The sequence below is a fragment of the Xenopus tropicalis genome, chromosome 6 (genome assembly GCF_000004195.4).
Source record: "Xenopus tropicalis strain Nigerian chromosome 6, UCB_Xtro_10.0, whole genome shotgun sequence".
NCBI lineage: Eukaryota > Metazoa > Chordata > Amphibia > Anura > Pipidae > Xenopus > Xenopus tropicalis.
In genome coordinates, this window is record NC_030682.2 from 138,698,754 (window position 1) to 138,726,504 (window position 27,751).

Here is a 27,751-nt window from a genome sequence, read left to right on the forward strand (position 1 = left end):
AGAGTGCCATTGAGCCCTATGGGAGACTTTCCTTGGGCCGGGTTGGAGCTGCAGAGTGCCATTGAGCCCTATGGGAGACTTTCCTTGGGCCGGGTTGGAGCTGCAGAGTGCCATTGAGCCCTATGGGAGACTTTCCTTGGGCCGGGTTGGAGCTGCAGAGTGCCATTGAGCCCTATGGGAGACTTTCCTTGGGCCGGGTTGGAGCTGCAGAGTGCCATTGAGCCCTATGGGAGACTTTCCTTGGGCCGGGTTGGAGCTGCAGAGTGCCATTGAGCCCTATGGGAGACTTTCCTTGGGCCGGGTTGGAGCTGCAGGGTGCCATTGAGCCCTATGGGAGACTTTCCTTGGGCCGGGTTGGAGCTGCAGAGTGCCATTGAGCCCTATGGGAGACTTTCCTTGGGCCGGGTTGGAGCTGCAGGGTGCCATTGAGCCCTATGGGAGACTTTCCTTGGGCCGGGTTGGAGCTGCAGGGTGCCATTGAGTCCTATGGGAGACTTTCCTTGGGCCAGGTTGGAGGTGCAGGCTTCCAAAATCATGCTAAGTCTGAAAGTTTCGCCCGCCGCTTAGGAGCGCTCAATACGAAAAAGTCGCGACAAGATACAAGCGAATCGTAATGGCTTCGAAAAACTCGCGTTTTTTCGCGCAAGTCGTAATGGCTACGAAAAAGTTGCGACAATTTCCGAAAAGGCGACAAAAAAAAAATCGCAAAAAATACGAAAAAGTCGCAAAATGTTCGTTTTCCAATCGGAATTTTTCCAATTCGGATTCGTGGGTTAGTAAATGTGCCCCCTAGTGATGTCATCAGTTATATAGAGCCGCACACATCCCTTTCATATATCATTAACACAAAGTAAAGCACCATGTCTCACTGTTGTTGTTGTTGTGTGTTTATTATTTGGAGCATCACAACACCAACTAAAGGTAACTGTATTTAAATTGTTTTACTTTTACTATCAGAAATCTTACACAGAGTTTTTATATAACTGATTTGTGATGGCGCTGGATTTTCCAGTTGTTGGTTTATGGGAATGTATTAAAGAGAGATTTTAATTTCCCTTTTTTATTTAGAATCTGAAACTTCAGTATATTATGTGATGACTGAGCCCAGCGCATTTGACGCAGGTAAGTCAGGTATGAGTTGCTGTAGCCCAGGCTGGGGGGCAGCGTTATGTTGCCCCATAATATTACAGACTCCTCCTTTTGGGCAAATTGACTTATTGGGGTTTTATTCACTAATATTTTCTCACTCTTTCTGCAGCTGAAACAGAAACATTCAATTGGAAGATAATCAGCCTCACAACATGTGGCATCCAGGCTGTAACAGCTTTATTATTCTATTGTGCCTGGTGAGTTCCTAACAGCAATATAAACCCATCCCATATTTAACTGAAACAAAAGATGTATATCTCTGCATATAAATATATCCCATCAGTTACTGTTATTATACTGTGTAATATACATTTACAGACTTCTAGGCTGAATGAAAATGAAAGACATAAGCTTAATATATACAATAGAATCTCATAGAATCAAATAGAATAGAATCAAACAAATACTGTATCTCAGTGGTTATCCATGTGCCTTCTATGTTACATACAGTAGGAATTCTCAGTAGAGGGTTTGTTATTATCTTTCCTTTAACAGGAAAATTATTAAAAACAAAGAAAAGAAAAAGATCTGGAGAAGAATGAAAATGATTTATGTAAGTTAAAAGTGAGGGGTTTCTGTATGAAGGAAAGTGTATTTTCCCTCCCAGTGTAACATGTACATATATTGGGGCAGGATGGGAATGGCAGGGAGTCGGCATAGGGAAGGCAGAGGCACTGCCCTGATTTGCCCCATAGCCTATATAGAGAGACAGCATAACATGATATAATTGTATGGATTCATCTGTAGGGGGCACAGAGCATCTTTGGCCTTTATGTTTCCCTAATTTCCCTTATTTTATATTATATAATGAATATGTAAAGAGAGTTATTATAGTATTGGTTAAACCATGATCAGAATAAAGACAATTCACACATATTTTTCTTTTAGCTTGGAAAATCAGCAACACTTGCACCTGAAGCCCTTAAGGCCATGATGCTCCCTGTAAATACTTTAGCACGTGTCTTATTATACCCATTTGACTGTTTATGAGTCTCAGTATAGTAAATTAAACTCTTCTTTTTCATTGTTGTGGTATCTCTTAGAGAGCAGCAGACTGTTATTTCTATGCCAGGTAAGTATTTCCTCAATATCATACATATAACTGTTTTTGGCTTTAAATCTTATTTATATAAATGTTTTAATTGAATATACATGCAATAATGACCTGAATACACCTGTATCTTACAGACAATTCATTTTCTCAGTTATAGTATTTAACAGAACAAGCGAATTCCAATAACAGATCACGTGAAGTAATCGGGTTTAACATTTGCAAATACACCTGATTCTTCTGAACCCATTTCAGCCATTTATTGCCTTCCATTATCCTGTGCCTTTATGTTGGAAACATTTAGCGCTGGGATTCAGCTGAATCCTGACCCAGTCTTGAGTTGATGCATCACTAACAGCACGGCATATCCATATTCATAATACAAATATGGCGCTACAATAAGGTCTGTGCACAAATGTGTTCATGGTTTCAGATAATGGATATGCTGAATATCACCCAGTGTTGGGGATTATTGAGTTATGAGGAGCAATGTATTGATCCAGTGCAATTTTATATTTTAAATCATTTGATTTATTTATATTGTGGTTACTGAGATAAAGACAGAAGTGGTTAAGGCTGAGGAAGAGAAACCTCACGTGGATAAAAAGGAAAATAAACCTGTGCTAATTTCTGAGCCACAGTTGCTTCATATTCCAAAGTTGCCAGAAGTTGCCTCGTAGGGAAACTTTGGGTGAGTTTGGAAAGCCAACGCGACATATATGTTTTCCCGACTGCAGGAGAGGAGACCTGTCGTGGGCAACTCCTTGTGTGTCAGGGCCCTTAGAACTCTGTAATGACGGCAGAATTTTGGTTCCATAATGATGTGCCCATAATATAAAAACAGTAAATCATGATACAGACACAGCGGCAGGGCAGCTTTAAAGTACAATGCACTGCAAATGAAAGTGCAAACTCCAGAGCACTGGCCTGTGAAATACTAGTAATGATTATGTTAAAGGTTAAACACTCTCTGTATAATCTTGTGTATGTGTAATATTGAAAAGCAAATAACACACTTATCTTCCTTTAAACCTCACAAACCCCGCACTGCACCTTTCCTCATATCCCCAGGCACAGGTGTAGAGATGAACACATGGGAAACTTTAGTGCCGGATTTCACTACAGGGCGCCCATAGGCCACCCTACTTCTCAACCTCCCCCCCCCATTCACACACATGCATGCATTGTTTTCGCTCACATACGGAGCACTGGGGACGGGGCGCACTTACATTTTCTTTGTGTCCTCTTCCCAGTGCTTCGTATGGGAGCCAAATGTACATGCGGCTGGGCGGCCTGTCGCCCCTAAATTTATGCCACCCTAGGCTCAGGCTTTTGTGGCCTCACAACAAATCCGGGCCTCCTGGCTGAGCTCCCTGCAGCTATTATCATGCAACAAACTGGATCAACATGCAGCCGTCCCTTTATCTGTTATTAGATTAGCTCAGTAAAGCTGACCTTATGGCTAATGTCCCACGGGGACAATTTTTAAAAAGCGAGTTCCAGCGACAAGTCGCTCACAATCGATTACTAGAGATTTCCACAACGGAGCGATTCTATTTCCCACAAATCCAGGTGCCATATTCCCCGCCCACAATTAGAAATGACATTCAGCGCAATGGGGAAATGGCAGCGATTCCAATAGTTGTGAATGACAAGGCTTTCTTTGTAAAATCGATGAAAAAGGGTCTCATAGAAATTTGGAGGGATAAGCAATTTGAAGCAGTATCGTCGTTTGACGTACTGGCGATTTACATTCTTCACTGTGTAGAGGCTTGTTGAGAGAACTTGCTTTTTAAAAATCACGACTACTAATCTCTCTGTGGGACATTAGCTTAAGGGCCATGACAGACGTGGAGAATAGTCGCCCGTGACAAATCTCCCTTTTTGCCCGCCGCCACGTATGCCATCCCACCGGCAATTTACATTCTCGCTGGTGGGATGGCATTTCGGGGGGATTAGTCACCTGCGACAAGGGAGATTTGTCACGGGCCACTAATCCCCCCCGTGTGCCAGAGGGATTCTGTCATGGCTTTTTGGGTGAAGACACACAGAGCTACTAGTTGTGGTTACAGAAACAGACAATGCTGATCATTTGTAGATTGTAGGCTCTTTTGGGCAGGGCCCTCTTCACCTTTTGTATTGGTTATTGTTTGCTTTATATGTTACTGTGTATGTCCAATGTATGGACATTGTACAGTGCTGTGGAATATGTTGCCGCTTTATAAATAAATGTTAATAATAATAATTTACTGATAACTGTCTCTACCTGTGTTTTAACAGAGGCAATTCCCAGTATAGTCTATAGCAGGGGATTGTCTGGAGTTTAGTAGCCATGAAAAAGTAGCTGCTACTAGGAGCTCAATGTGTCTTCACCCTTAGGGCAGTGGCACATGGGGAGATTAGTCGCCCCTCAAAATATGTTTGTTGTCGCAGGCGACTAATCTCCCCGCAATGCCTTCCCCCCGGCTAGAATGTAAATCGCCAGGGGGATGGCCTACGTGCCGCTGCAATGTCCCAAAGTCGCCCAAAGTTTCCTCTCAAGACAACTTCAAGACATCGCAAAAGGCTGCTGATATCAGTCGACTCGCCGATCGGTCAGGTTAAAAGATTTTGATTGGGCGCCATAGAAGGCGCCTGAGCAAAATCTGCCTTCAGGGCTAAATCGGCAGAAGGAGGTAGAAATCCTATTGTTTCTACCTCCTTATCTGCCGTTTCAGCACTGAACGTTAGTGGCGGATTGAAGATCGAAAATCGCCACGTTTGTGGCCACCTTTACTATTGAGTGCTATTCTGATACCTACTGAGAGCTGCTATCTTGCTCCCTTCCCATTGTTCTGCTGATCGGCTGCAGCAGTAAAGTGAGACTGAAGTTTATTCGAGCACAGGTCACATGGCTCTGGCACCATGGAAAATGAAGAATATGTCTAGCCCCATGTGAAATTTAAAAAGTAAATATAAAAAAAATCTGTTTGTGTTTGTGCAAAACAGATTACAATGCAGGATTCTGCTGGAGAAGCTCGATTAACTGATGGGTTTTCCCATGACAGTATTCCCTTAAGCTGGCCATAAATACACTGAACAAATTTTGAACCGTGTGGGGGCTCTGAATTATCGTCCCAACAATTTGGGGGGCTCATTCACTGCTCCTATATAATGAGTAAGCTGGGAAATTTGCTCATTATGCACATCTGCAAACATGGCCGCCCACAAGGGGAGGTACAGGGGGCATATCGCTAGCGGGGCAAAACCATTGTGGAAAGTATTATTGTTTCCCCCAACTGGAGTGTGGGGTCTATTACCTGCACCTCTGGTGGGGGAAATTTTTCAGTGATAGGTACCTGGGCGATATCAGGCTGATCCGACTGCTGAGCCCTGGGGCCAAACCACTGTATTGCAACAATGGTAAATGCAGGCCCCAATTTTTAAACCTGCCCCACTGACATATGCTAAAAAATGATATCAAACAAATGAAAGTGACTGAGAACAGGACATTCTACAGCATAAAAGTTCATTTAAAGGTGAACTAACCCATTAACCCATGCAAAAATAAACACTTGCTTAAATAAAGGCTTTACTGTCACCTTCCTAGTGTTTATCTATGGTTCATAGTGTTTTGGTCTCCGCCCCGGGCAGGCAAACTGACCCGAGAGAGGCAAGTCGCTTACGTACAGGACGCTAGCGAGATTCCTTGCTCAAAAGGAGCCTTCATCAGGACATATTGGGGCAGCAGCGAGTAAACAGTGTCTCGTGAGACAGGTGCTGCGCTGACATATTTATTACATGATGTCATTGTGTTCCCTTTTGTGGAATGACAGAATCCATAGACTCACACAGCTGTGCCTCAGGAACCATTCCGCCGCAAGGGAAACATTATATATTTGCTCACCGTCTGTAAACATTTGTGTTTCTGAGCCCGGAGGGTTACAAATGTGGGGCTCAGAGAATGCGAGAGGACATGAACGGACACAATAATCCATAAGTAATCACCACAAAAAAAAAAAAGTTAACATTTAGTATGTTAAAGAACGGCCAATTCTAAGCAACTTTTCAATTGGTCTTTATTATTTGTTTGTCATAGTTTTTTATTTGCCTTCTTTAAACTCTTTGCAGTTTTTAAACTGTAAGGCTACAGTTTTATTGTTATTATTACTTTTTGTAACTTTATTTTCTATTCAGTCCCTCTCCTATTCATATATTAGTCTCTCATCCAAACCACTCCCTGGCTGCTAAGGTAACTTGGACCCTAGCAACCAAATAGCTGCTGAAACTCTAAACTGGAGAGATCCTGAATAAAAAAATAACTGAAAAAGTAAAATAATAAAGACCAATTGCAAATTGTCTCAGAATATTACTCTCTACATCATAATAAAAGTTAAGATCGTAAGCTGTTTTGGGCAGGGCCCTTTTCACCTCTTGTATCGGTTACTGATTGCTTTATATGTTACTCTGTATGCCCAATGTATGTAACCCACTTATTGTACAGCGCTGCGGAATATGTTGGCGCTTTATAAATAAATGTTAATGAAATGTAACTTAGGTGAACAACCCCTTTAACTTCAGGGCCCCCAGACAACTGCTGGGTCTGCTGTCTCTCTTGCTGTCTGTTCTGTTTAGTTCCAAAATCCATCATGTGACCTGTCTCTTCTTCCATACCCCAATGCTGGTTCCCTCGTCCCCCCTTTTGGTCACCAATAAAGCAGCCAAAGAATGAGTTTTAATACTTTCACATACTTAGTCTGAGTCAGACTGGGGGGTGCAGGGCCCACTGGGGCTGCCAATCCAGGGGCCCTGCAGGTGCCCTTACCAGCCAAGTCCCCCGCACCCCATAACCCCCCCGCTGAACCTCCCTTACCCCCCCCCGCAGGGGCACCCACTGAGCCTCCCTAACCCCCCCCCCGCAGGGTCCCCCACCCGACGTCCTTCCCAGAGCATGCATAAGTTTAACGTGTCAGGGGAGGAACGGTCGGCCGGGGGAGCACTGGCAAGGGTCGGGCCTGGCCCCCGGGGCCCACCAGATTTTTTCCCAGTTTCCCAGTCCTACCCTGTACTTAGTCGCAATTACCGGCACTCAAAGCTAATCATGGACCCCCTTCTCTGAGACAACCCAGAGACCCAACTTGTCTTTAGGGATAACAGGACTCTCACATACTGTAGCTGTAGGCAGTAAAGTGTGGATTGTAGGTATATTAGGGCAAGATCGCCCCAGTACAGTAAAATGGAAACATTAACATTATTATTATGAACATTAACTCCCAGCATCTACTGGGAGATGTCATTGAATAACAGCTGAAGGCCATGCAGTCTGGTCTGCTTGTGATCCTGCCACAATTACTGACAGCCCTAACAGAGTATGTGGGCATCCAAGCAAAGGGCCACTTGAGCCACTCTATTATAGAACTACAACCCCCATCACCCTACTGCAATAGGAGAACTAAAGGAAGCATTGCTGTCCTGTCCAGCTTATCAGGAATGGCGCTGATATTAAAGTAACTTCTTACTTTGCCAAAGAGCTGCCATGTTAGTCGCTTCCAAACTTTCCGGCTCTCTCCCGGCAGAATTGCGAGTTTTGCTGGCGCGGCTAAATCCTCTGATCTCAGCGGGTGCCTCTGCATTATTTAGCAGGCATTTTCTGCTGCTGCCCCCAAATATGCTAATACTCATCCAGGTAGAGCAGCAGCCGCAGATTCCAATGACAGCTTAATAAATGGCTAGCATTTATACTTGTTAGCTTATATAAAAACTCAAACAGACACTATTCGCACCCATTATGGAGTCTGGAGACCAAGGCGCCCCTGCCCTGTCCTACTCAGTGTGTGTAATGAGGGAAAGTGGCATTCTAAGCAACTTTCCAGTCTACATTCATTAAAAACCTTCAGTCGTTTGTAAATGTAATTGTTATGGAACACAGGATCTGTCTGGCTGCTGCTGCTATTCTCTGCAATGCTGTTCTCATTCCGGAACCAAAGTAGCAGAAGCCAGTAGGCATGTAGCGAACCTCGAAAAAAAAGTTTGCGAACCCATTCGCGAACTTACGCCAAAAAGTGCGAATATTCGCGAACTTTGGGTACCCCATAGACTTCAATGGGAAGGCGAACTTTAAAACCTAGAAAAGCCATTTCTGGCCAGAAAACTGATTTTAAAGTTGTTTAAAGGGTGCCCTGACCTGGACAGTGGCATGCAGGAGGGGGATCAAGGGCAAAAATTTCTCTGAAAAATACGTTGTTGACACAGCGTTGCGTAAAAACCGCAAAGGCAGCTGGCACACCTAGCGGAAATACGCGTCGTTTTTTGCTATTTCGCACTATTAGCACCATGGAAACGTGATTTGCTGAAAAACGCCATGTGTGGCTTGTGCGGTGTTTTTAGGCCGAGAAAAAACGCAGCAGAAAAACGCCACGCGAACCCAAATTGCGAACATACACGAAAAGTTCTCGAACTCGCGAACACCCGATGTTCGCGCGAATTAGTTCGCCGGCGAACAGTTCGCTACATCTCTAGAAGCCAGCTCGTTCAAGGGGTGGATCACCTTCAGGGTTAACTTTTATTACATTATAGCAACTTCTCCAATGGTCTTTATTTCTTTATCATTTTTGAATGATTTGCTTTCCTCTTCTGCCCCTTTACAGCTTTCAAATGGGGGTCACTGACCCGGCAGCCAAAAACTATTGCTCTGTGAGGCTCCAATTTTATTGTAATTGTTACTTTTTATTACTTATCTTTCTACTCATATTCCTGTGTCCCTTTCAAACCGCTGCCTGGTTGCTAGGTTAAACTGGACCCTAGCAACTAGATAGCTGCTGAAACTCCAAACTGGAAAACTGCTAAACAAAAAGCCCTTTTGAGCACTATAAAAGTGCCAGTTATTCACTACTAATCACTGTTTGACAACATAAGGCCACTCAGCGGTGCTGGTGAATGAGGCTCTGTGCCAGAGTGCGCAGGTGTGAGCGTGCCCGGGAAATCTCTCTGCACAATTAGATGATCAGATAAGATCTGTCTGCACTTCTAGGGAATGCGCCGCTCTAATCTGGATTAAAGGAAATGGCGAGAACCCCTTCTCTTTCATTTATTACAAATTGTTTTATCAGTAGGTTGCCCTTAACCCTTGCAGCACCTGTTAAAACGTACTACAACCAGATCGGACCCCTAACCCAGAAACCCATTATCCAGAAAGTTCCAAATTATGGAAAGGCCATCTCCCATAGACTAGCAACCAGACAGGGTCAGAAAGCCTAGCAACCAGACAGTAGGATCAGAAAGCCTAGCAACCAGACAGCATGGTCAGAAAGCCTAGCAACCAGACAGCAGGGTCAGAAAGCCTACAACCAGACAGCAGGGTCAGAAGGCCTTGCATGAGCCAGTGAGCCTAGCAACCAGACAGCAGGGTCAGAAAGCCTAGCAACCAGACAGCAGGGTCAGAAAGCCTAGCAACCAGACAGCTGGGTCAGAAAACCTAGCAACCAGATGTCAGGGTCAGAAAACCTAGCAACCAAATATCAGAGACAGAAAGCTTAGCAACCAAATAACAGAGACAGAAAGCTTAGCAACCAGACAGCAGCGTCAAAAGGCCTAGCAACCAGATAGCAGGGTCATAGTGCAGCATGAAAGGCAGGGTATAAAGTCCAAAAAATTGGGGCAATTAAACATGTTTTTCCACTTTGCACCATGCACTGTGCACTAAATGAATTGCCACAGGTAAGTGCACCTGTGTTCGGCAGCACTGTATTCCTGAGTAAATCCAGACTACAATACCCAACGCAAAGTGCAAAAAAAGGCAGCAATCTGCCATTTTTTTGTTGCACTGGGGGGCCTCATAAAAACTACCGGCAATAATGGTGTATACACTCCATACAGAAACACAGATAGAACCTGCCATCAAACGACCGTTCATTCCCCTGTGCCACAGACATTGTAAAAGCAATTGCTTTATGGCGCCAATAAATCAAGTTCTTTCTCTTCTACCATGCACACTGGGAAAGGTTCCGGGTTTCCATGCGTGCTTCTTGTGCATGTCAGGAATGTGCCATACATGATGAGGCACCCAGAGGCTAGGGATCCCCCCTGAGCTGTAATCTACTGGCAATACCGGGAATAATGGTACTTGATGGTTATTAATAGGCATGAAATACAACATACACAAGGCTGGTATTTTGCTCTCCAGAATAGGTGGCACCCATACAGCTGCACCCCCTAAACACAGGTGGTACATGAATGTGAGAGTACATGTGCCATATGTGTTCCATGCCCCTAGCCAGCAGTGCTAATGCAAATACCATCAGTCAGCACGTTCCAATGAAGGTGATAACACAACCTTGAGCCGTAATGTTGCACGCGAGCAACACAGAACAGTCCGACATAGAGTCATAGAGAAGGCCAGTCATTGGCTGCTAGCCAGCGAGATAACAGGGCTTGACGTGTCACACACACACACAATCCTGTTCTGTTTGGGATTCATTCGGTACAGTACTATAGCTATTTACTGTACTACAGCAAAAATGATGGGGGGTCATGTCCACTCAAGTGCTAGAGCAATGAGGGGTGCAAAGTTCCCCTTTAAAAATTGCTCCAAGGCAAGGGTTCCAGACCTGTCAACCCTAGATTTTTCAGGAGTCACCCATAGTTATATCCTGGTGTGGGCAGAGCAGGGGTCATGGTCTCGGAGGAATGGGGCCAAGTAAAAAAATACTAAGCTTTATTTCAGATCTGGGGAGGTTGACATCTCTGCAGTGCTCTGGAGCAAGGTACAGAATGCAGTGCTACTGGGTGCAAAAAAGCCTAAAGGCAGGGTCAGACTGGGCCATCGGGGCACTGGGAAATAACCCGGGGGGCCTCACAGCCTAGACCCAATCCCTGCCAGAGCTCCCCGGGCTGCAAATCTCCCTTCCCTGACACGCTTCCCGGTGCCCCGGCGGCCCAGTCCGACGCTGGGTTGCCCTACCGAATTTAACACGGTATGGGACACATGGTTAAAGGGGTGGTTATCTTTTCATTTGTTATAGAATGACCAATTCTAAGCAGCTTTTCAATTGGTCATCGTTATTTTTTTTTTTATATATTTTTTTAATTATTTGCCTCCTTGCAGCTTTCAAATGGGGTCACTGACCCCAGCAGCCAGAAAACCATTGCTCTGTGAAGCTACAGTTTAAAAATATAATTATTTTTCTTTTCAGGCCCTCTCCTATACATATTCCTGTTTTTCATTCAAACTACTTCCTGGTTGCTAAGGTAATATGGACCCTATCAACCAGATTGCTGCTGAAACTCCAAACTGGGGAGGTGCAGAACAAAAACTGAAATATTAAAAAAAACTACAAGTAATAAAAAATAAAGACCAATTGCAAATTGTCTGAGAATATTACTCTCTACTTCATACTAAAAGTTAACTCAAAAGTAAACAACCCCTTTACGTGCACAATCCTCATAAACAAGCCCTTCTTCCTCTTCTCTCTTCTGATCGTCTTTACTGTTAACATAACACAGTACTAATAAAACCAGTGTGTACATTTCTGTTGATTTATATAAAAAAGGGTTTGGTAATTATATCCTGAGAGTATAATGTGTTTCAGCATACAGCAGCGGCTGAGCCATTTAAATAGCATCTTATAAAAATAAACCCACAGAGCAGGTTGGGGAGACTCCGGGTGAAAGTATCAAACAGTAATGATGTGGCAGTGGTTAAACACAGGTTGAAGTCCATTCGGTACAGTTGTTAAGAGCTGCACAACAAGCCCCAATTATCCACCTCCACCCAGTTTAATTGCACTCTTCTATCTTTAGATTGTTATATAGGGACGACAAAGGCATTTTTCCTTTCCCAGGAACTAAAATAGGGATCCTTCCCTGCCGGCGAGGCCATGGGAAAATGGCACAGTGCTGCCGAATGCTCGTGTAAAGGGGAAGCGCGAGTAGCGTAAACACAAGCCGCGGCATGGCACTTACAGGTTCTACAGCAAACAAGGCACCGTACTCCTCTGGAATCACATGAAGAGAGCAAAGAATGACTCAAGGATGTGCCCCGGCGGGTACAGAAACTTGCAACAGGTTAGGGTTCAGCGCCAGGTAACACTTAGGGGCACATTTATCAAATTACGAGTTCGAATCCCGAAATGGGAAAAATTCGGATTAGATACAATAATTTCTGATGATCGCAAATATCACGAAAATGCTTACAAAAAAATCGGAATAGTCACGATAATATTGTATTGGAGATCCGAAAGTCATGAAATTTTCCGACTCAATGGCAGTCTGCAGCTCCAACCTGGCCCAAGGAAAGTCTCCCATAGGGCTCAATGGCACTCTGCAGCTCCAACCCGGCCCAAGGAAAGTCTCCCATAGGGCTCAATGGCACTCTGCAGCTCCAACCCGGCCCAAGGAAAGTCTCCCATAGGGCTCAATGGCACTCTGCAGCTCCAACCCGGCCCAAGGAAAGTCTCCCATAGGGCTCAATGGCACTCTGCAGCTCCAACCCGGCCCAAGGAAAGTCTCCCATAGGGCTCAATGGCACTCTGCAGCTCCAACCCGGCCCAAGGAAAGTCTCCCATAGGGTCAGTGGCACTCTGCAGCTCCAACCCGGCCCAAGGAATGTCTCCCATAGGGCTCAGTGGCACTCTGCAGCTCCAACCCGGCCCAAGGAAAGTCTCCCATAGGGCTCAATGGCACTCTGCAGCTCCAACCCGGCCCAAGGAAAGTCTCCCATAGGGCTCAGTGGCACTCTGCAGCTCCAACCCGGCCCAAGGAATGTCTCCCATAGGGCTCAGTGGCACTCTGCAGCTCCAACCCGGCCCAAGGAAAGTCTCCCATAGGGCTCAATGGCACTCTGCAGCTCCAACCTGGCCCAAGGAAAGTCTCCCATAGGTCTCAATGGCACTCTGCAGCTCCAACCCGGCCCAAGGAAAGTCTCCCATAGGGCTCAATGGCACTCGGCAGCTCCAACCCGGCCCAAGGATAGTCTCCCATAGGGCTCAATGGCACTCTGCATCTCCAACCCGGCCCAAGGAAAGTCTCCCATAGGGCTCAATGGCACTCTGCAGCTCCAACCCGGCCCAAGGAAAGTCTCCCATAGGGCTCAATGGCACTCTGCAGCTCCAACCCGGCCCAAGGAAAGTCTCCCATAGGGCTCAATGGCACTCTGCAGCTCCAACCCGGCCCAAGGAAAGTCTCCCATAGGGCTCAATGGCACTCTGCAGCTCCAACCCGGCCCAAGGAAAGTCTCCCATAGGGCTCAATGGCACTCTGCAGCTCCAACCCGGCCCAAGGAAAGTCTCCCATAGGGCTCAATGGCACTCTGCAGCTCCAACCCGGCCCAAGGAAAGTCTCCCATAGGGCTCAATGGCACTCTGCAGCTCCAACCCGGCCCAAGGAAAGTCTCCCATAGGGCTCAATGGCACTCTGCATCTCCAACCAGGCCCAAGGAAAGTCTCCCATAGGGCTCAATGGCACTCTGCAGCTCCAACCCGGCCCGAGGAAAGTCTCCCATAGGGCTCAATGGCACTCTGCAGCTCCAACCCGGCCCAAGGAAAGTCTCCCATAGGGCTCAATGGCACTCTGCAGCTCCAACCCGGCCCAAGGAAAGTCTCCCATAGGGCTCAATGGCACTCTGCAGCTCCAACCCGGCCCAAGGAAAGTCTCCCATAGGGCTCAATGGCACTCTGCAGCTCCAACCCGGCCCAAGGAAAGTCTCCCATAGGGCTCAATGGCACTCTGCAGCTCCAACCCGACCCAAGGAAAGTCTCCCATAGGGCTCAATAGCACTCTGCAGCTCCAACCTGGCCCCGAAGCTTGAATGAATACGAAACTTTCACACTCGGCACGACAATACGATTTTGTCGCACAAATTTTGTCGCAAAGTACGAAAAAGTCGCAGAAAATACGCATAGTATGACCAAATACCTGTCGTACTTTGATAAATGTGCCCCATAGTGCTCTGTTTGCCTCCTCGTGGTGAGAAAATTTGCTCTAAAAGTTGCCAGTAAATGACCTGCTTAATAATTTTTTTCTTTAAAGGAAAACTATACACCCAAGCAATGTAGATCTTTATAAATATATGACATAAAACAGCTCATATGTAAAACCCTGCTTCATCTAAATAAGCCATTTTCATAAAAATATACTTCTTTATTAGTATGTAGAAAACTGCCATTTTAAGTACTAAGGGCCGCCCCCTGGGCTCATAGGAGTCATAGTGCACACAAACAAGCCAAGGCACACATACATGCTAGGCCCCATCAGCCAATGAATGGGCAGAGTTCTGCCTTTTGCTCCCACACTACTTCCTGTTAGTTAGAGCTGCATCACTTCCTGTCAGCTGATCTCTGAGGGAGCACACAGCCCATCACTAAATGGCGGCTCAAGGGAAAGGATGTAAAAGGGCAATATTTACTGATATATATTCCAGTTTGGTGAGATTCTTTAACAGGCTTCTTAATATGATATAAACTCACTATTGGTTAAGTATTGATTCTGGGGGTATAGTTTTCCTTTAACATTTCAAACAATTTGCAATCTGGCTTTATTTTTGTATGATGTTTGAACTATGTAGTGTTTAAGCAGCTCTCCAGCTAGGAATTTCAGGAGCAAACGGGTTGCTAAGGTTCTATTTACCCTAGCAACCAGGCAGTGGTTTGAATGAAAGATGAATAGGAGATGGCCTAAAGAGATAAACAGAGCGAGCAGGGTGGGGGGCGGAAGATGGCTAGGACTTGCCTTGGGCATGGCTCTGTTTTAGCCCAGCTCTGATTGCCGCTAGTGTATTGAGGGCAGTTTTAGGCCAAAAAAAACCCTATTTCGTTGTGTCACAGACTGGTAGCAGGCTTAACACCCCTGCCCCCCCCCCCCCCCCCCCCGGCCCATTCCTATCCCTCTTTTATTTACACACTTGTGCCTCCCTGGCCCTGCCCCCTCCGGTGACATCGGAGATGGGCAGGTTGGGCACAGTACAAAAGTGACGCTGGCACAGCAGATCGGGTTGGTTCCGGGTTGGGTTAGGGTCGACCCATAATCACTGATGAGTAGCCTTCCCTGTGAAGTTTACTTCTCCTTTAATTACCCCTGGGCCATAGAAAAGGGCCAAGGAATCACGAATATGCCGGATCTTCATTGCATTCCCTTTGCAAATCCTTAGCTTACAGTGTATTTATCCAGCACAGGAGAGTCCCGCCATAGAGTCGCTCTGCAGCCAGAAGCTGGGGGAATTCTGCCAGTTCTCTCTCTATGGGACCAGCCCGTTGGCTTAGCAGTGACATGTCAGGCTCAGACGTGACATACAAAAGACAGTTGAGTCATTATCTGTGAGTGAGTACAAAGTCCCTTTTGAGAGCGCCCAGGGAATGGCTGACATGCCATTCCTCTCATTCCCCTCTAACGCCAGCGACTGAACCACATTGTACAAGTACAGACACGCACAGTACGCTATTTCTGCTGTGACATGTCCCCTCCGCGCCTGAGATTAACTCAGCGCCTTCCTCCGGATCCCATCCCACTATCACTGGCAACACACCACTACGAGTAAATAGTGTGAGGTTTAAAGGGAAAGTAAAACCCAACCTCTGCCTGGAAACAATTACGTTTCGTTTAGTGGAGGAGGGGTGGAAAAAAGTGAGTAAAAAAAAAGACAGTAAACTATGACTGAATTGGGTAATGCATTTTTCTTTTACTCACCAGTAAGCACCCAGTAAGCACCCCCACCCTGAGGGAATGCAGCCCAAGTGCAATTAGCCCTGTGCAAAGTGCAAAAAACAGACACCAGTTCTCCACACTTTGCACCCCACACCTTGGGTGAGCCCCCAAAAGTGCAGGTCCTTGAGCTCCATCTGAATTCTCTGCATGAATACAGAGCTGCATTTGGAAGGGGGCAGACAGGGTGAAGCACCCAGGTGTCAGGGCGCAGGGAGCTTCAACCCTTATTACTACCCTGGGAGGCAGTTATCTGAATTTGCATTCAGTTTCCAATAAACATTACAAGTTTAGATGCTGTACCTTGATAAGATGACACACCATGATAAGGTGCTGTACCGTGATAAGATGGCATGTCTAGATAAGATGTCATGTCTAGATAAGATGGCATGTCTAGATAAGATGGCATACACCTTGAGTTAGTTATGCTGCACTGGTAAAAGTGTGTTTGATTCAAGAAAACTACTGTAGTTTGTATAAATACCCTGCTGTGTAGCCATTGGGCAACCATTCAAGCTGGGAAAAAAGGAGAAAAGGCACAGGTTACTTAGCAAATAAGCTCTGTAGAATACAATGATGTTTTACAGAGCATATCCGTTATCTGCTATGTAAACTGTGTCATTTATTCCTATTTCAGTTTGAGTAGCTACCCCATGGCTACATAGCAGCTTATTTATATATCTATAGTAGGGTTTCTGAAGCAAACACACAACTAGTTGCCCTACCAGTGCAGGTTAACAGTTCATTTTACTGTAATTACATAAAACACTTTAATTTTTTCGCCTTACTATTCCTTTATAGGCATGTTATACAGGTATGGAACCTATAGGAACAAAACAGATTAAAATGACACTATGTATGTATGCTGAAATGATTTTATGGTATCTCTCTGTACAGGCTATGAGCAAACTTAGGGGGCTGTTCCTGCTGAATTGTGCTTAGTACAGGGGAATCCCTATGCTGCCACAGTTTTATGCTATCTCTCTGTACAGGCTATGAGCAAACTTAGGGGGCTGTTCCTGCTGAATTGTGCTTAGTACAGGGGAATCCCTATGCTGCCACAGTTTTATGCTATCTCTCTGTACAGGCTATGAGCAAACTTAGGGGGCTGTTCCTGCTGAATTGTGCTTAGTACAGGGGAATCCCTATGCTGCCATATTTGTATGGTATCTCTCTGTATGGGTATGAGCAAACTTAGGGGGCTGTTCCTGCTGAATTGTGCTTAGTACAGGGGAATCCCTATGCTGCCATAGTTGTATGGTATCTCTCTGTACAGGCTATGGGCAAACTTAGGGGGCTGTTCCTGCTGAATTGTGCTTAGTACAGGGGAATCCCTATGCTGCCATAGGTTTAGGGTATCTCTCTGTACAGGCTATGAGCAAACTTAGGGGGCTGTTCCTGCTGAATTGTGCTTAGTACAGGGGAATCCCTATGCTGCCATAGTTTTATGGTATCTCTCTGTACAGGCAAACGTGGGCCATTCCTGCACAATTGTGCTCATACAGGGAAATATCTGTTCAGTATAGCGGTGATGCCTTACAATTCTTTTTATTTACGGGTATCTGTGCATGGACTATAAGCAAACTGATAACACTATGCCTTTATAATTCCATATTCCACTATTCCCCATCATACTGTATGCTGGCTGCCCCGTTAGACCCAGTTCGTTGGATTCTTCTTAAGGGGTTTGGGCACAATACTAGGGCAGTGATCAGTGAAAAGGAAGCTCAAAGCCAGTCAGTGTGAGAGACAATGGCAGCTTAGTGCAAACTGAGCCAATAACATCCTAACAGAAGCTATGAGAAAACTCCTCCTCCTCCACCTTCTATACACATTTACATTGCTTCCCAATTTATACATTGAAATAGTTTTGTCTGCACCCATAACCTTCCCTACCCACCCGTGGCACCGAGCCACCCAAGCTACTCCCTGTGGTGCAAGAGGTCACACTGCTTCCAAACATGGTCATTAGGTCCCAAAATATCTGTATTTATCAACAGGACAAGGAGCTGCCATATCGCTTTACTAGGGTGAGCCACTTATCATTCATACATCTATTCATAACCACCAGGGGCGCTGTTATATGGATGTCTATGGAGAATAAGCAAGGGGAATGTTAGCTCCCACAAATAAGTAAAGATGGTGCAGGTTTTCACACATAATAAAAGTTTGGGAAAAAAACACGATGATAAACACACCATTATGTACAATTATGTGTAATTATAGTTACTGTGGCATCACCTGAAAACACAGGAATCTGGGGCAAACCAGTTTAATTGGGGTAGATTGTAATTAACCCCATGTCTGCCGCAACTGTCTGACGTGACTAGAACCAGTGCCAGTCTAATGTGGCAGGAATCGCTCTGTAGAAGGTTGGCATTACTGTTTGTATGGCAGGGAAAGATGGAATAAGTAAATAAGTAGAGAAACAAGGCGGTAACAATAACGCATATATATCGGTGATACCATCCTGCCGTTGCCATTGGGAATCATGGGGCCCCCTGGTAGCCCCAATTATTAATCCACTGCTCACTTAGGCCAACCTGCCACCAAGTAGGATAGGGTCCCCATGAAAAACTAATTGCCCATGCCACAACCACGTCCCTGATCTCCCTAATTCAGTGATCCCCAACCAGTGGCTCAGGGGCAACATGTTGCTCCCCAACCCCTTGGATGTTGCTCTCAGTGCCCCCAAACCAGGGAGTTATTTTTAAATTCCTGACTTGGGGGCAAGTTTTGGTTGAATAAAAACAAGATTTCCTACCAAATAAAGCCCCTGTAAGCTGATAGTGTGCATAGAGGCTGCCTAATAGCCAATCACAGCCCTTATTTGGCTCCTCCATGAACATTTATGGTGCTTGTGTTGCTCTCCAAGTCTTTTTACATTTGACTGTGGCTCACGAGTAAGAAAGGTTGGGGACCCCTGGCCTAATCCAACACCATTATGTGCAAACCCTGCCCACAACCCAGCCAAACCACGCCTACTACCCTACAGGCCCCACCCTCTCTAGGACTTCAGGAATCTCACTTTTGCCTCTAGGGAGGCCATTCTGCTACAGAGCCCCTGACTGAACACCCCCTGGCTACTGTTGAAGTAAGCTTAATAAGGGGCCCATAGGTTGGTTGTTTTACCCTGAGCCATAGGTTTATAACTTCAGTACTGACCCAAGGCTACTGGATAAACAGGACCAATTATCACTAGCTGGGGAGAACGACTGATCCAGATAACACACCTAAATATGTAATGTGCCAACCACAGTGAGTTCTGACTCCAAGCACACAAGCCACAACCTGATTCTCAGTGCCAATTGGATTTATTTGCCCCCCTGCAGACTTACAGGTACACACTATACAAACACACAGGGGCATGGGGGGACAAGCCAGTTCTGGGAGAGAGCAGGAACCCAGTTTTACTATACAACGAACCCTGTTCCACAATACAACATTGCAACCTTGTATAGAACTGGAGAGGGGGCACAGGGCTGTAGCAATGCAGAGGGCAATATTCATACAAAAGGGGCACAGCTTGGCACTAAATGCTGATCATTCACACCTCCCCGACTTGCAACAGAAAGTAAAATTACATCAACAATATTCTCTAATTTCTTCCCCAACACGCAAGAAGTGCAAGCAACAAATATGACTGTGTGTGTGGGGTTCCCAGACCACAACGTATAAAATGTAATATCATACCCACCCCCTCAAATGATAGTGGAACCAAAGAATCAAAAAATCCACTGCCTACGTGGGTGCTGTAAGCAAAGTGTGTTTACTTGGTGAATGCATGGGATTCCCTTGCTGGAACTGCTTGTGCTTATTATATGTCAGTGATTGATGAGAGACATTACAGAGAGAGGGGAATGCAAACCACTCACTGGCACAGGGGATAATAGGCACAATAGGAAGGAGCTAGAATGATATAGGATATAGAATGACAGGGGAAGGCTGGGGTAGGAGTATTGCTGTTGCCTCTCTAAATTAATTTTCTATTTAACTGAACTTGGCCATGCACGGGCGACATTACTGGACATCGTATGGGGCCCAACTATGATCTCCCCAAATCAAGAAATGCCCCATGTGATCTGATGTTTGGGCTTGTGGTACACAATATCACTCAGTCTACTACCTGGATTGCCAAATCAGGCAATTGCTACCCAAACTGACACCCCTGTAATAGCAACTACAGTCAGCTCTGCACCGGAACCTGGTCTTGTCTATTACATAACAGGAATATTTGTTACCTCAATGACTTGGTCACTCAGTGCCTTGTACATCTATACAGCACCCACATGTGCAGGAACGGCTGATTTAGATACCACTACAACAACCTGAATCTGCTACTATAGGCACCATCTCTCCCTACTATACCTGCTATCCCACAGCCCCAGTCCCTTCCCAGAGGCTATTATCCCCCCACTGCTACTATAGGCACCATCTCTCCCTACTATACCTGCTATCCCACAGCCCCAGTCCCTTCCCAGAGGCTATTATCCCACTGCTACTATAGGCACCATCTCTCCCTACTATACCTGCTATCCCACAGCCCCAGTCCCTTCCCAGAGGCTATTATCCCCCCACTGCTACTATAGGCACCATCTCTCCCTACTATACCTGCTATCCCACAGCCCCAGTCCCTTCCCAGAGGCTATTATCCCCCCACTGCTACTATAGGCACCATCTCTCCCTACTATACCTGCTATCCCACAGCCCCAGTCCCTTCCCAGAGGCCATTTGCTCATTGCTGTTGCTACTGAGTGGAGGTGCTCTGAGTGCTCTGTGGAGTTGTGACTTTCTCCCAGGCCCGGCTGGGTTGGGGGTTAGTTTTTGTGGGTATTTTTTCTTTGTTTTTTGCTGTTTTTCCCTACTCAATGGGGAAGAAAGCGATTAAACCGTTTAGCCGGGTAGTGAAAACCCGTTTGAGAAGCAGCAAGAAGGCCACTGGGTCCAACATTGTGGTGACAGTGGAGCGCACTGCAGAAGGCAATGTTTCCTGCTCTCTTAAAGGGAAGGAAAAGAAAAGCAAAAGCTGTTCCCAAAGCGGCATGGAGAGTGACTCTGAGGACCTGGACGCCGGTGTTGGAGTAACTGCAGGGAGCTGCGGAGCTACAACAGAGGCAGACCAGGAGGTGAGAGGAGAGTCTGATGACTGCAAAATGGCTGCTGGCAGTGAGGAGCTTGGAAGCCATGTGGCCCTGGAAGTTGCAGAAAGTGCTCTGACCAACCAGGAGATGGCTGCTGCCTGTGAGGAACATGGAAGCTGTGTGGCCCTAAAAGTTGCAGAAAGCGCTCGGAGTGACCAGGAAATGGCTGCTGCTTGTGAGGTGCATAGAAGCCTTGTGGCCCTGGAGAGTGAACAGGTAATGGCTGCCGGGCCCCTGGGGAAGGCTGGGGAAGTGCACAAAGGTACTGAGACTGTAATACAGTATGATACAATAATTAATGCTTTGAAGGAGCTGCGGTGTTTGGAGGAGAAGCAAAACAATTTAAACAGAGACATTGACAGACTGATAAAAAATCAGAAGTTGCTGAGAGGAGAGAGGAGAACTCTGTACATCAGGGAGTTGGCTTTCCTCAATAAGGAGCTGGAAGAGACTGAAATTAACATTAAAGACATTCTGGCTGTTATAGAGCCATGGAAGGAGCTGTATGACAACAAACAGAGATTTGAGCAGATGAAGGAGGGCAATGTGACTGCTGAGAGACTGCTAAAAGTTGCTGAACTGCTCAAAGAGACTGAAGTTTCAAAAACTTTTACTGAATGTAGCGTTGCTACTAACATTGTGCATAGTAACGGTCTTTCACATACTGATAGTGTGTGTGCAGCTGCCGTGAGTGGGGTGAGTGCTGGGGCAGCTGAGGTGCAGGTGATTGCAGGTAATGCAATGTGTGTGAGTGAGGGGGGAGGGGAAGGAAAAAATGTTGTTTATTCTGCTGGGGAAAGCAATGTGCATGGGGGGACTGAGAGTGTTGCTGGGGCTGCGGGGGGCAGTGTTTGGGAGGGAAGGAGATTCTTTGCACGTGAGCAGGATGAGGAGTTTGATGATGAGTTTGATAAGAGGAAGAATGTGGTGAAAATTAAGTGGGAGAAAGAGAGGGAGGATTTCCCGGGGCGCAGGTTTGTGGGCAGAAACATCATTAAGCAGTTGCTGGGTTTTACCCCACAGGATGTTTATGCCTTGCTGAGTGTCACAGACACTGAGTTTGATTTAAGCTATAAGTTATCCCAAGGGTTAGAGGAGTTCTGGAGGCGGTACCATCTGAGTAAGGAGGCCAAGGAGTGGGAGGGGTTTAGGGTAATCCCTGTGTCCAAACCCGAAACCAAACTGGTCACCATTATCATGAAGAAAGAGACAGTGCATGAGCAGGACATCCTCATATGGCTCCGGCGCCAGTGCACTGTCCTATCCCCCCTGGAGCCGGTGTTTGATGAGGAGGGATTCTGGGTAGGGGGGTATAAAGTCCAAGTGAAATTGCATGTGGATCAGAATGTTCAGAAACATCTCCCAAATTCCTTTTTCATTGGGAAAGCAAGGGGTGTCTGTTTCTATGTGGGCCAGCCCAGGCTATGCTATAAATGTGGGTCCAACAGACATTATGCTGTAAAGTGCAACATACAGAAATGTGCTTTGTGTGGGGAGACTGGGCACCCAAGCAAGGAGTGTGTAAAGGCAATAAAGTGTAACCTGTGTATGCAATCCGGCCATGCTTATAGGGCCTGCCCCAACATTAGGAAGGTTTCCCAATCTGGAAAAAGTAATGAGTACCCCAATGCCAGGGGAGAACTTGCCCCAGACTGAGGGAAGGGGGGAGGAGAGGGCAGGTGGGGCAAGAGAGACAGACAGGGGGCGCCCAACAGAGGTGAGAGGGAAAGAGGGGGAGAACAAACAGGCAAAGGCACAGGCAGCCCAAGAGGAGGGAGGCGGAGGGGATGGTTGGATAGTGGTGGGCAGCAAATCTAATAAAGCTAAGGAGGCTCAGTGCCCGGGTGTAATTACCCTCCCAACTGAAAATAGGTTTGTTTTGCCAGGAGGGAAGTCGTGGGGGGATTTAGCAGAGGAACAGGTAGAGTTGGAGAGAATGGAGGAGGAGGAGGAGGAGGAGAGGGAGAAAAGGAAAAGTCTCTCATCTGATATCATCTCCAGCAGGAAGAAGAGCAAAAGGGAAGGGGCTTTTCAGTCTCAGGGGGCAGAAAAGGAGTCACTGGAGGAAGGGGATTTGGGGGAGCAAGATGTGATGGAGAGTCAGGGGGCAGGTGTGCGGGTACAGGTTAAACGGTCTGCTGGGAAATGTTTGGACAATTCTCAAAAAAAGAAACATAAAGATGCCTCTTGATATGTGTTTTATAATGATCTGTAAGAAATAAGATGCTTTGCAGGAAGGTATTTTTTGTTTTTGATGTAATATTGATTTATATGTTTTTTTGGTTTTTGTTTTTTGCTTGATTGAAATGTAATTATTGTTTTATTGTATTTGTTAAATATATTTTAATAAAATTCTCTCCCTACTATACCTGCTATCCCACAGCCCCAGTCCCTTCCCAGAGGCTATTATCCCACTGCTACTATAGGCACCATCTCTCCCTACTATACCTGCTATCCCACAGCCACAGTCCCTTCCCAGAGGCTATTATCCCCCCACTGCTACTATAGGCACCATCTCTCCCTACTATACCTGCTATCCCACAGCCCCAGTCCCTTCCCAGAGACTATTATCCCCCCACTGCTACTATAGGCACCATCTCTCCCTACTATACCTGCTATCCCACAGCCCCAGTCCCTTCCCAGGGGCTATTATCCCCCCACTGCTACTATAGGCACCATCTCTCCCTACTATACCTGCTATCCCACAGCCCCAGTCCCTTCCCAGAGACTATTATCCCCCCACTGCTACTATAGGCACCATCTCTCCCTACTATACCTGCTATCCCACAGCCCCAGTCCCTTCCCAGAGGCTATTATCCCACTGCTACTATAGGCACCATCTCTCCCTACTATACCTGCTATCCCACAGCCCCAGTCCCTTCCCAGAGGCTATTATCCCCCCACTGCTACTATAGGCACCATCTCTCCCTACTATACCTGCTATCCCACAGCCCCAGTCCCTTCCCAGAGGCTATTATCCCCCCCACTGCTACTATAGGCACCATCTCTCCCTACTATACCTGCTATCCCACAGCCCCAGTCCCTTCCCAGAGGCTATTATCCCCCCACTGCTACTATAGGCACCATCTCTCCCCTACTATACCTGCTATCCCACAGCCCCAGTCGCTTCCCAGAGGCTATTATCCCTCCACTGCTACTCTAGGCACCATCTCTCCCTACTATACCTGCTATCCCACAGCCCCAGTCCCTTCCCAGAGGCTATTATCCCCCACTGCTACTATAGGCACCATCTCTCCCTACTATACCTGCTATCCCACAGCCCCAGTCCCTTCCCAGAGGCTATTATCCCACTGCTACTATAGGCACCATCCCTCCCTACTATACCTGCTATCCCACAGCCCCACTCCCTTCCCAGAGGCTATTATCCCCCCACTGCTACTATAGGCACCATCTCTCCCTACTATACCTGCTATCCCACAGCCCCAGTCCCTTCCCAGAGGCTATTATCCCCCCACTGCTACTATAGGCACCATCTCTCCCTACTATACCTGCTATCCCACAGCCCCAGTCCCTTCCCAGAGGCTATTATCCCACTGCTACTATAGGCACCATCTTTCCCTACTATACCTGCTATCCCACAGCCCCAGTCCCTTCCCAGAGGCTATTATCCCCCCCACTGCTACTATAGGCACCATCTCTCCCTACTATACCTGCTATCCCACAGCCCCAGTCGCTTCCCAGAGGCTATTATCCCTCCACTGCTACTCTAGGCACCATCTCTCCCTACTATACCTGCTATCCCACAGCCCCAGTCCCTTCCCATAGGCTATTATCCCCCCACTGCTACTATAGGCACCATCTCTCCCTACTATACCTGCTATCCCACAGCCCCAGTCCCTTCCCAGAGGCTATCCCCCCACTGCAACTATAGGCACCATCTCTCCCTACTATACCTGCTATCCCACAGCCCCAGTCGCTTCCCAGAGGCTATTATCCCTCCACTGCTACTCTAGGCACCATCTCTCCCTACTATACCTGCTATCCCACAGCCCCAGTCCCTTCCCAGAGGCTATTATCCCCCCACTGCTACTATAGGCACCATCTCTCCCTACTATACCTGCTATCCCACAGCCCCAGTCCCTTCCCAGAGGCTATTATCCCACTGCTACTATAGGCACCATCTCTCCCCACTATACCTGCTATCCCACAGCCCCAGTCCCTTCCCAGGGGCTATTTTCCCTACTATAAGTATAGAAGTTGCTGTGCTAGCTGTACAGTCAGTGTTGGTGAATCTGTGGCACATTACAGACACCCTGTGGGTAGGACACCCCTATATTTGTGCTACAAGGTTGCTGCCATACACAAGACTGAAAGTAGAAGAATGTGAATGTGAGTGCCACCTGTGTGACCAGCCTATATCACATACATAGCCCAATGCCCAGACTTACCCTCCAGGATCACCTCCCTGCCAGCCTTCTTTAGTGCCTGCACCGCCTCATCATGAGTGGCATCCCTCAGATCCAGCCCGTTGACAGTCAGGATGGCATCTCCCACATACAGGGACTGGGTCTGATCCGCTGCCAGCCCCTTGAAGATCTTGCTGATGAGAATGGGCATCTTGTTTTCCTTTCCCCCCTTGATGCTGATGCCCAGCCCCCCCAGCTCCTGTTTGACCACCTTGACTGCCCTCTTCTTGTTGGCAATGGCCTCCGGCACGGTGTCGGGCAGTTCGGTGAAGGCAGTCCGGACCCCCTGGGGGCTGCTGTTGGTGCCATTGGTCATGCTGTTAGAGCTGGGGGCATCCTCCGGCCGCTCCGGGCTGCTCAGTACCAGGGAGCTCTCATACAAGTTGCCCAGAACTTTGTGCCAGCGGCCCCGCACCAGCACTTCCAGCCAGCCGCTCCGGAGCGCTCCTGCTGCAGCTACCGCCATGCCCGGGCTCTGGATCCCATAGCCAGTGGGTGCGGGCAGGACCTTCTCCGGGCAGTCCCGGTGCCAACTAATCTCTCTGCTGCCGATTCCTGCGGGGCGGAGCGAAACTTGGGGAAGCCTGGGAGCGCTGAGCCAACAGAGGCCAACAAGTCACACATGCCAGTGTGGAGCCGAGGGTGGGCACCGGGCTGTGCCAGGGAAGGCAGAGCACTAACTTCTTACTGCTCGGAACGGACCGGGAGCCCAGGCAGCACTCTGCCTTCTTCCTCATTAGAGGCTCTGCCGGATTAGCCATAGCGCACACTGACATCTGCCGGCGCTGCGGGGAACTGCAGCTGTAGGGGTCTGGGATTCCGATGTAACCCGCACAGCGCTGGGAATATGCCCCTCTGCCTGTGGCCCTACACTGGGCCCCACACTCGGCCCTACACTGGGCCCCACACTCGGCCCTACACTGGGCCCCACACTCGGCCCTACACTGGGCCCCACACTCGGCCCTACACAGGGAAATACACTGGGCCCTACACTCGGCCCTACACTCGGCCCTACACTGGGCCCCACACTCGGCCCTACACAGGGAAATACACTGGGCCCTACACTGGGCCCCATACTCAGCCCTACACTGGGCCCCACACTCGGCCCTACACAGGGAAATACACTGGGCCCCACACTGGGCCCCACACTGGGCCCTACACTCGGCCCTACACTGGGCCCCACACTCGGCCCTACACAGGGAAATACACTGGGCCCTACACTGGGCCCCATACTCGGCCCTACACAGGGAAATACACTGGGCCCCACACTCGGCCCTACACTGGGCCCCACACTCGGCCCTACACAGGGAAATACACTGGGCCCTACACTGGGCCCTACACTGGGCAATACACTGGGCAATACACTGGGCCCTACACTGGGCAATACACTGGGCCCTACACTGGGCAATACACTCGGCCCTACACTGGGCAATACACTCGGCCCTACACAGCTCCTGCTTGACCACCTTGACTGCCCTCTTCTTGTTGGCAATGGCCTCCGGCACGGTGTCGGGCAGTTCGGTGAAGGCAGTCCGGACCCCCTGGGGGCTGCTGTTGGTGCCATTGGTCATGCCGTTAGAGCTGGGGGCATCCTCCGGCCGCTCCGGGCTGCTCAGTACCAGGGAGCTCTCATACAAGTTGCCCAGAACTTTGTGCCAGCGGCCCCGCACCAGCACTTCCAGCCAGCCGCTCCGGAGCGCTCCTGCTGCAGCTACCGCCATGCCCGGGCTCTGGATCCCATAGCCAGTGGGTGCGGGCAGGACCTTCTCCGGGCAGTCCCGGTGCCAACTAATCTCTCTGCTGCCGATTCCTGCGGGGCGGAGCGAAACTTGGGGAAGCCTGGGAGCGCTGAGCCAACAGAGGCCAACAAGTCACACATGCCAGTGTGGAGCCGAGGGTGGGCACCGGGCTGTGCCAGGGAAGGCAGGGCACTAACTTCTTACTGCTTGGAACGGACCGGGAGCCCGGGCAGCACTCTGCCCTCTTCCTCATTAGAGGCTCTGCCGGATTAGCCATAGCGCACACTGACATCTGCCGGCGCTGCGGGGAACTGCAGCTGTAGGGGTCTGGGATTCCGATGTAACCCGCACAGCGCTGGGAATATGCCCCTCTGCCTGTGGCCCTACACTGGGCCCTACACTGGGCCCCACACTCGGCCCTACACTGGGCCCCACACTCGGCCCTACACTGGGCCCCACACTCGGCCCTACACTGGGCCCCACACTCGGCCCTACACTGGGCCCCACACTCGGCCCTACACTGGGCCCCACACTCGGCCCTACACAGGGAAATACACTGGGCCCTACACTGGG

The 27,751-nt window shown here is 48.1% G+C and overlaps 2 protein-coding genes across 2 annotated transcripts in view; both read right to left on the minus strand.

Moving 5' to 3' along the window:
* Positions 1-26,181, minus strand: part of sntb1 (syntrophin, beta 1 (dystrophin-associated protein A1, 59kDa, basic component 1)) — a 116,145-nt gene extending 89,964 nt beyond the window's left edge. Inside the window, exon 1 of the mRNA XM_012965176.3 lies at positions 25,422-26,181. Within this exon, the coding sequence (XP_012820630.1) occupies positions 25,422-25,905 (484 nt within the window). The 5' untranslated portion in view covers positions 25,906-26,181. The remainder of the gene's footprint in view (positions 1-25,421) is intronic.
* Positions 25,973-27,364, minus strand: LOC116411753. The gene is made up of 2 exons (XM_031904606.1): positions 26,815-27,364; positions 25,973-26,250 (listed from the first exon to the last, which is right to left on the minus strand). Exons 1-2 carry the CDS (start codon positions 27,158-27,160, stop codon positions 25,973-25,975), a joined length of 624 nt encoding a protein of 207 aa, XP_031760466.1. The 5' UTR covers positions 27,161-27,364.
* Positions 27,365-27,751: the final 387 nt, after the last annotated feature.

Excerpts from the sequence above, each read along its gene's own strand:
- LOC116411753 (XM_031904606.1), bottom strand. The coding sequence starts at position 27,160 with ATGGCGGTAGCTGCAGCAGGAGCGCTCCGGAGCGGCTGGCTGGAAGTG. Across the intron at positions 26,251-26,814 it reads GGCCCAGTGTATTGCCCAGT|ACCCCTACAGCTGCAGTTCC; the intron begins GTAGGGCCCAGT and ends TCGGAATCCCAG.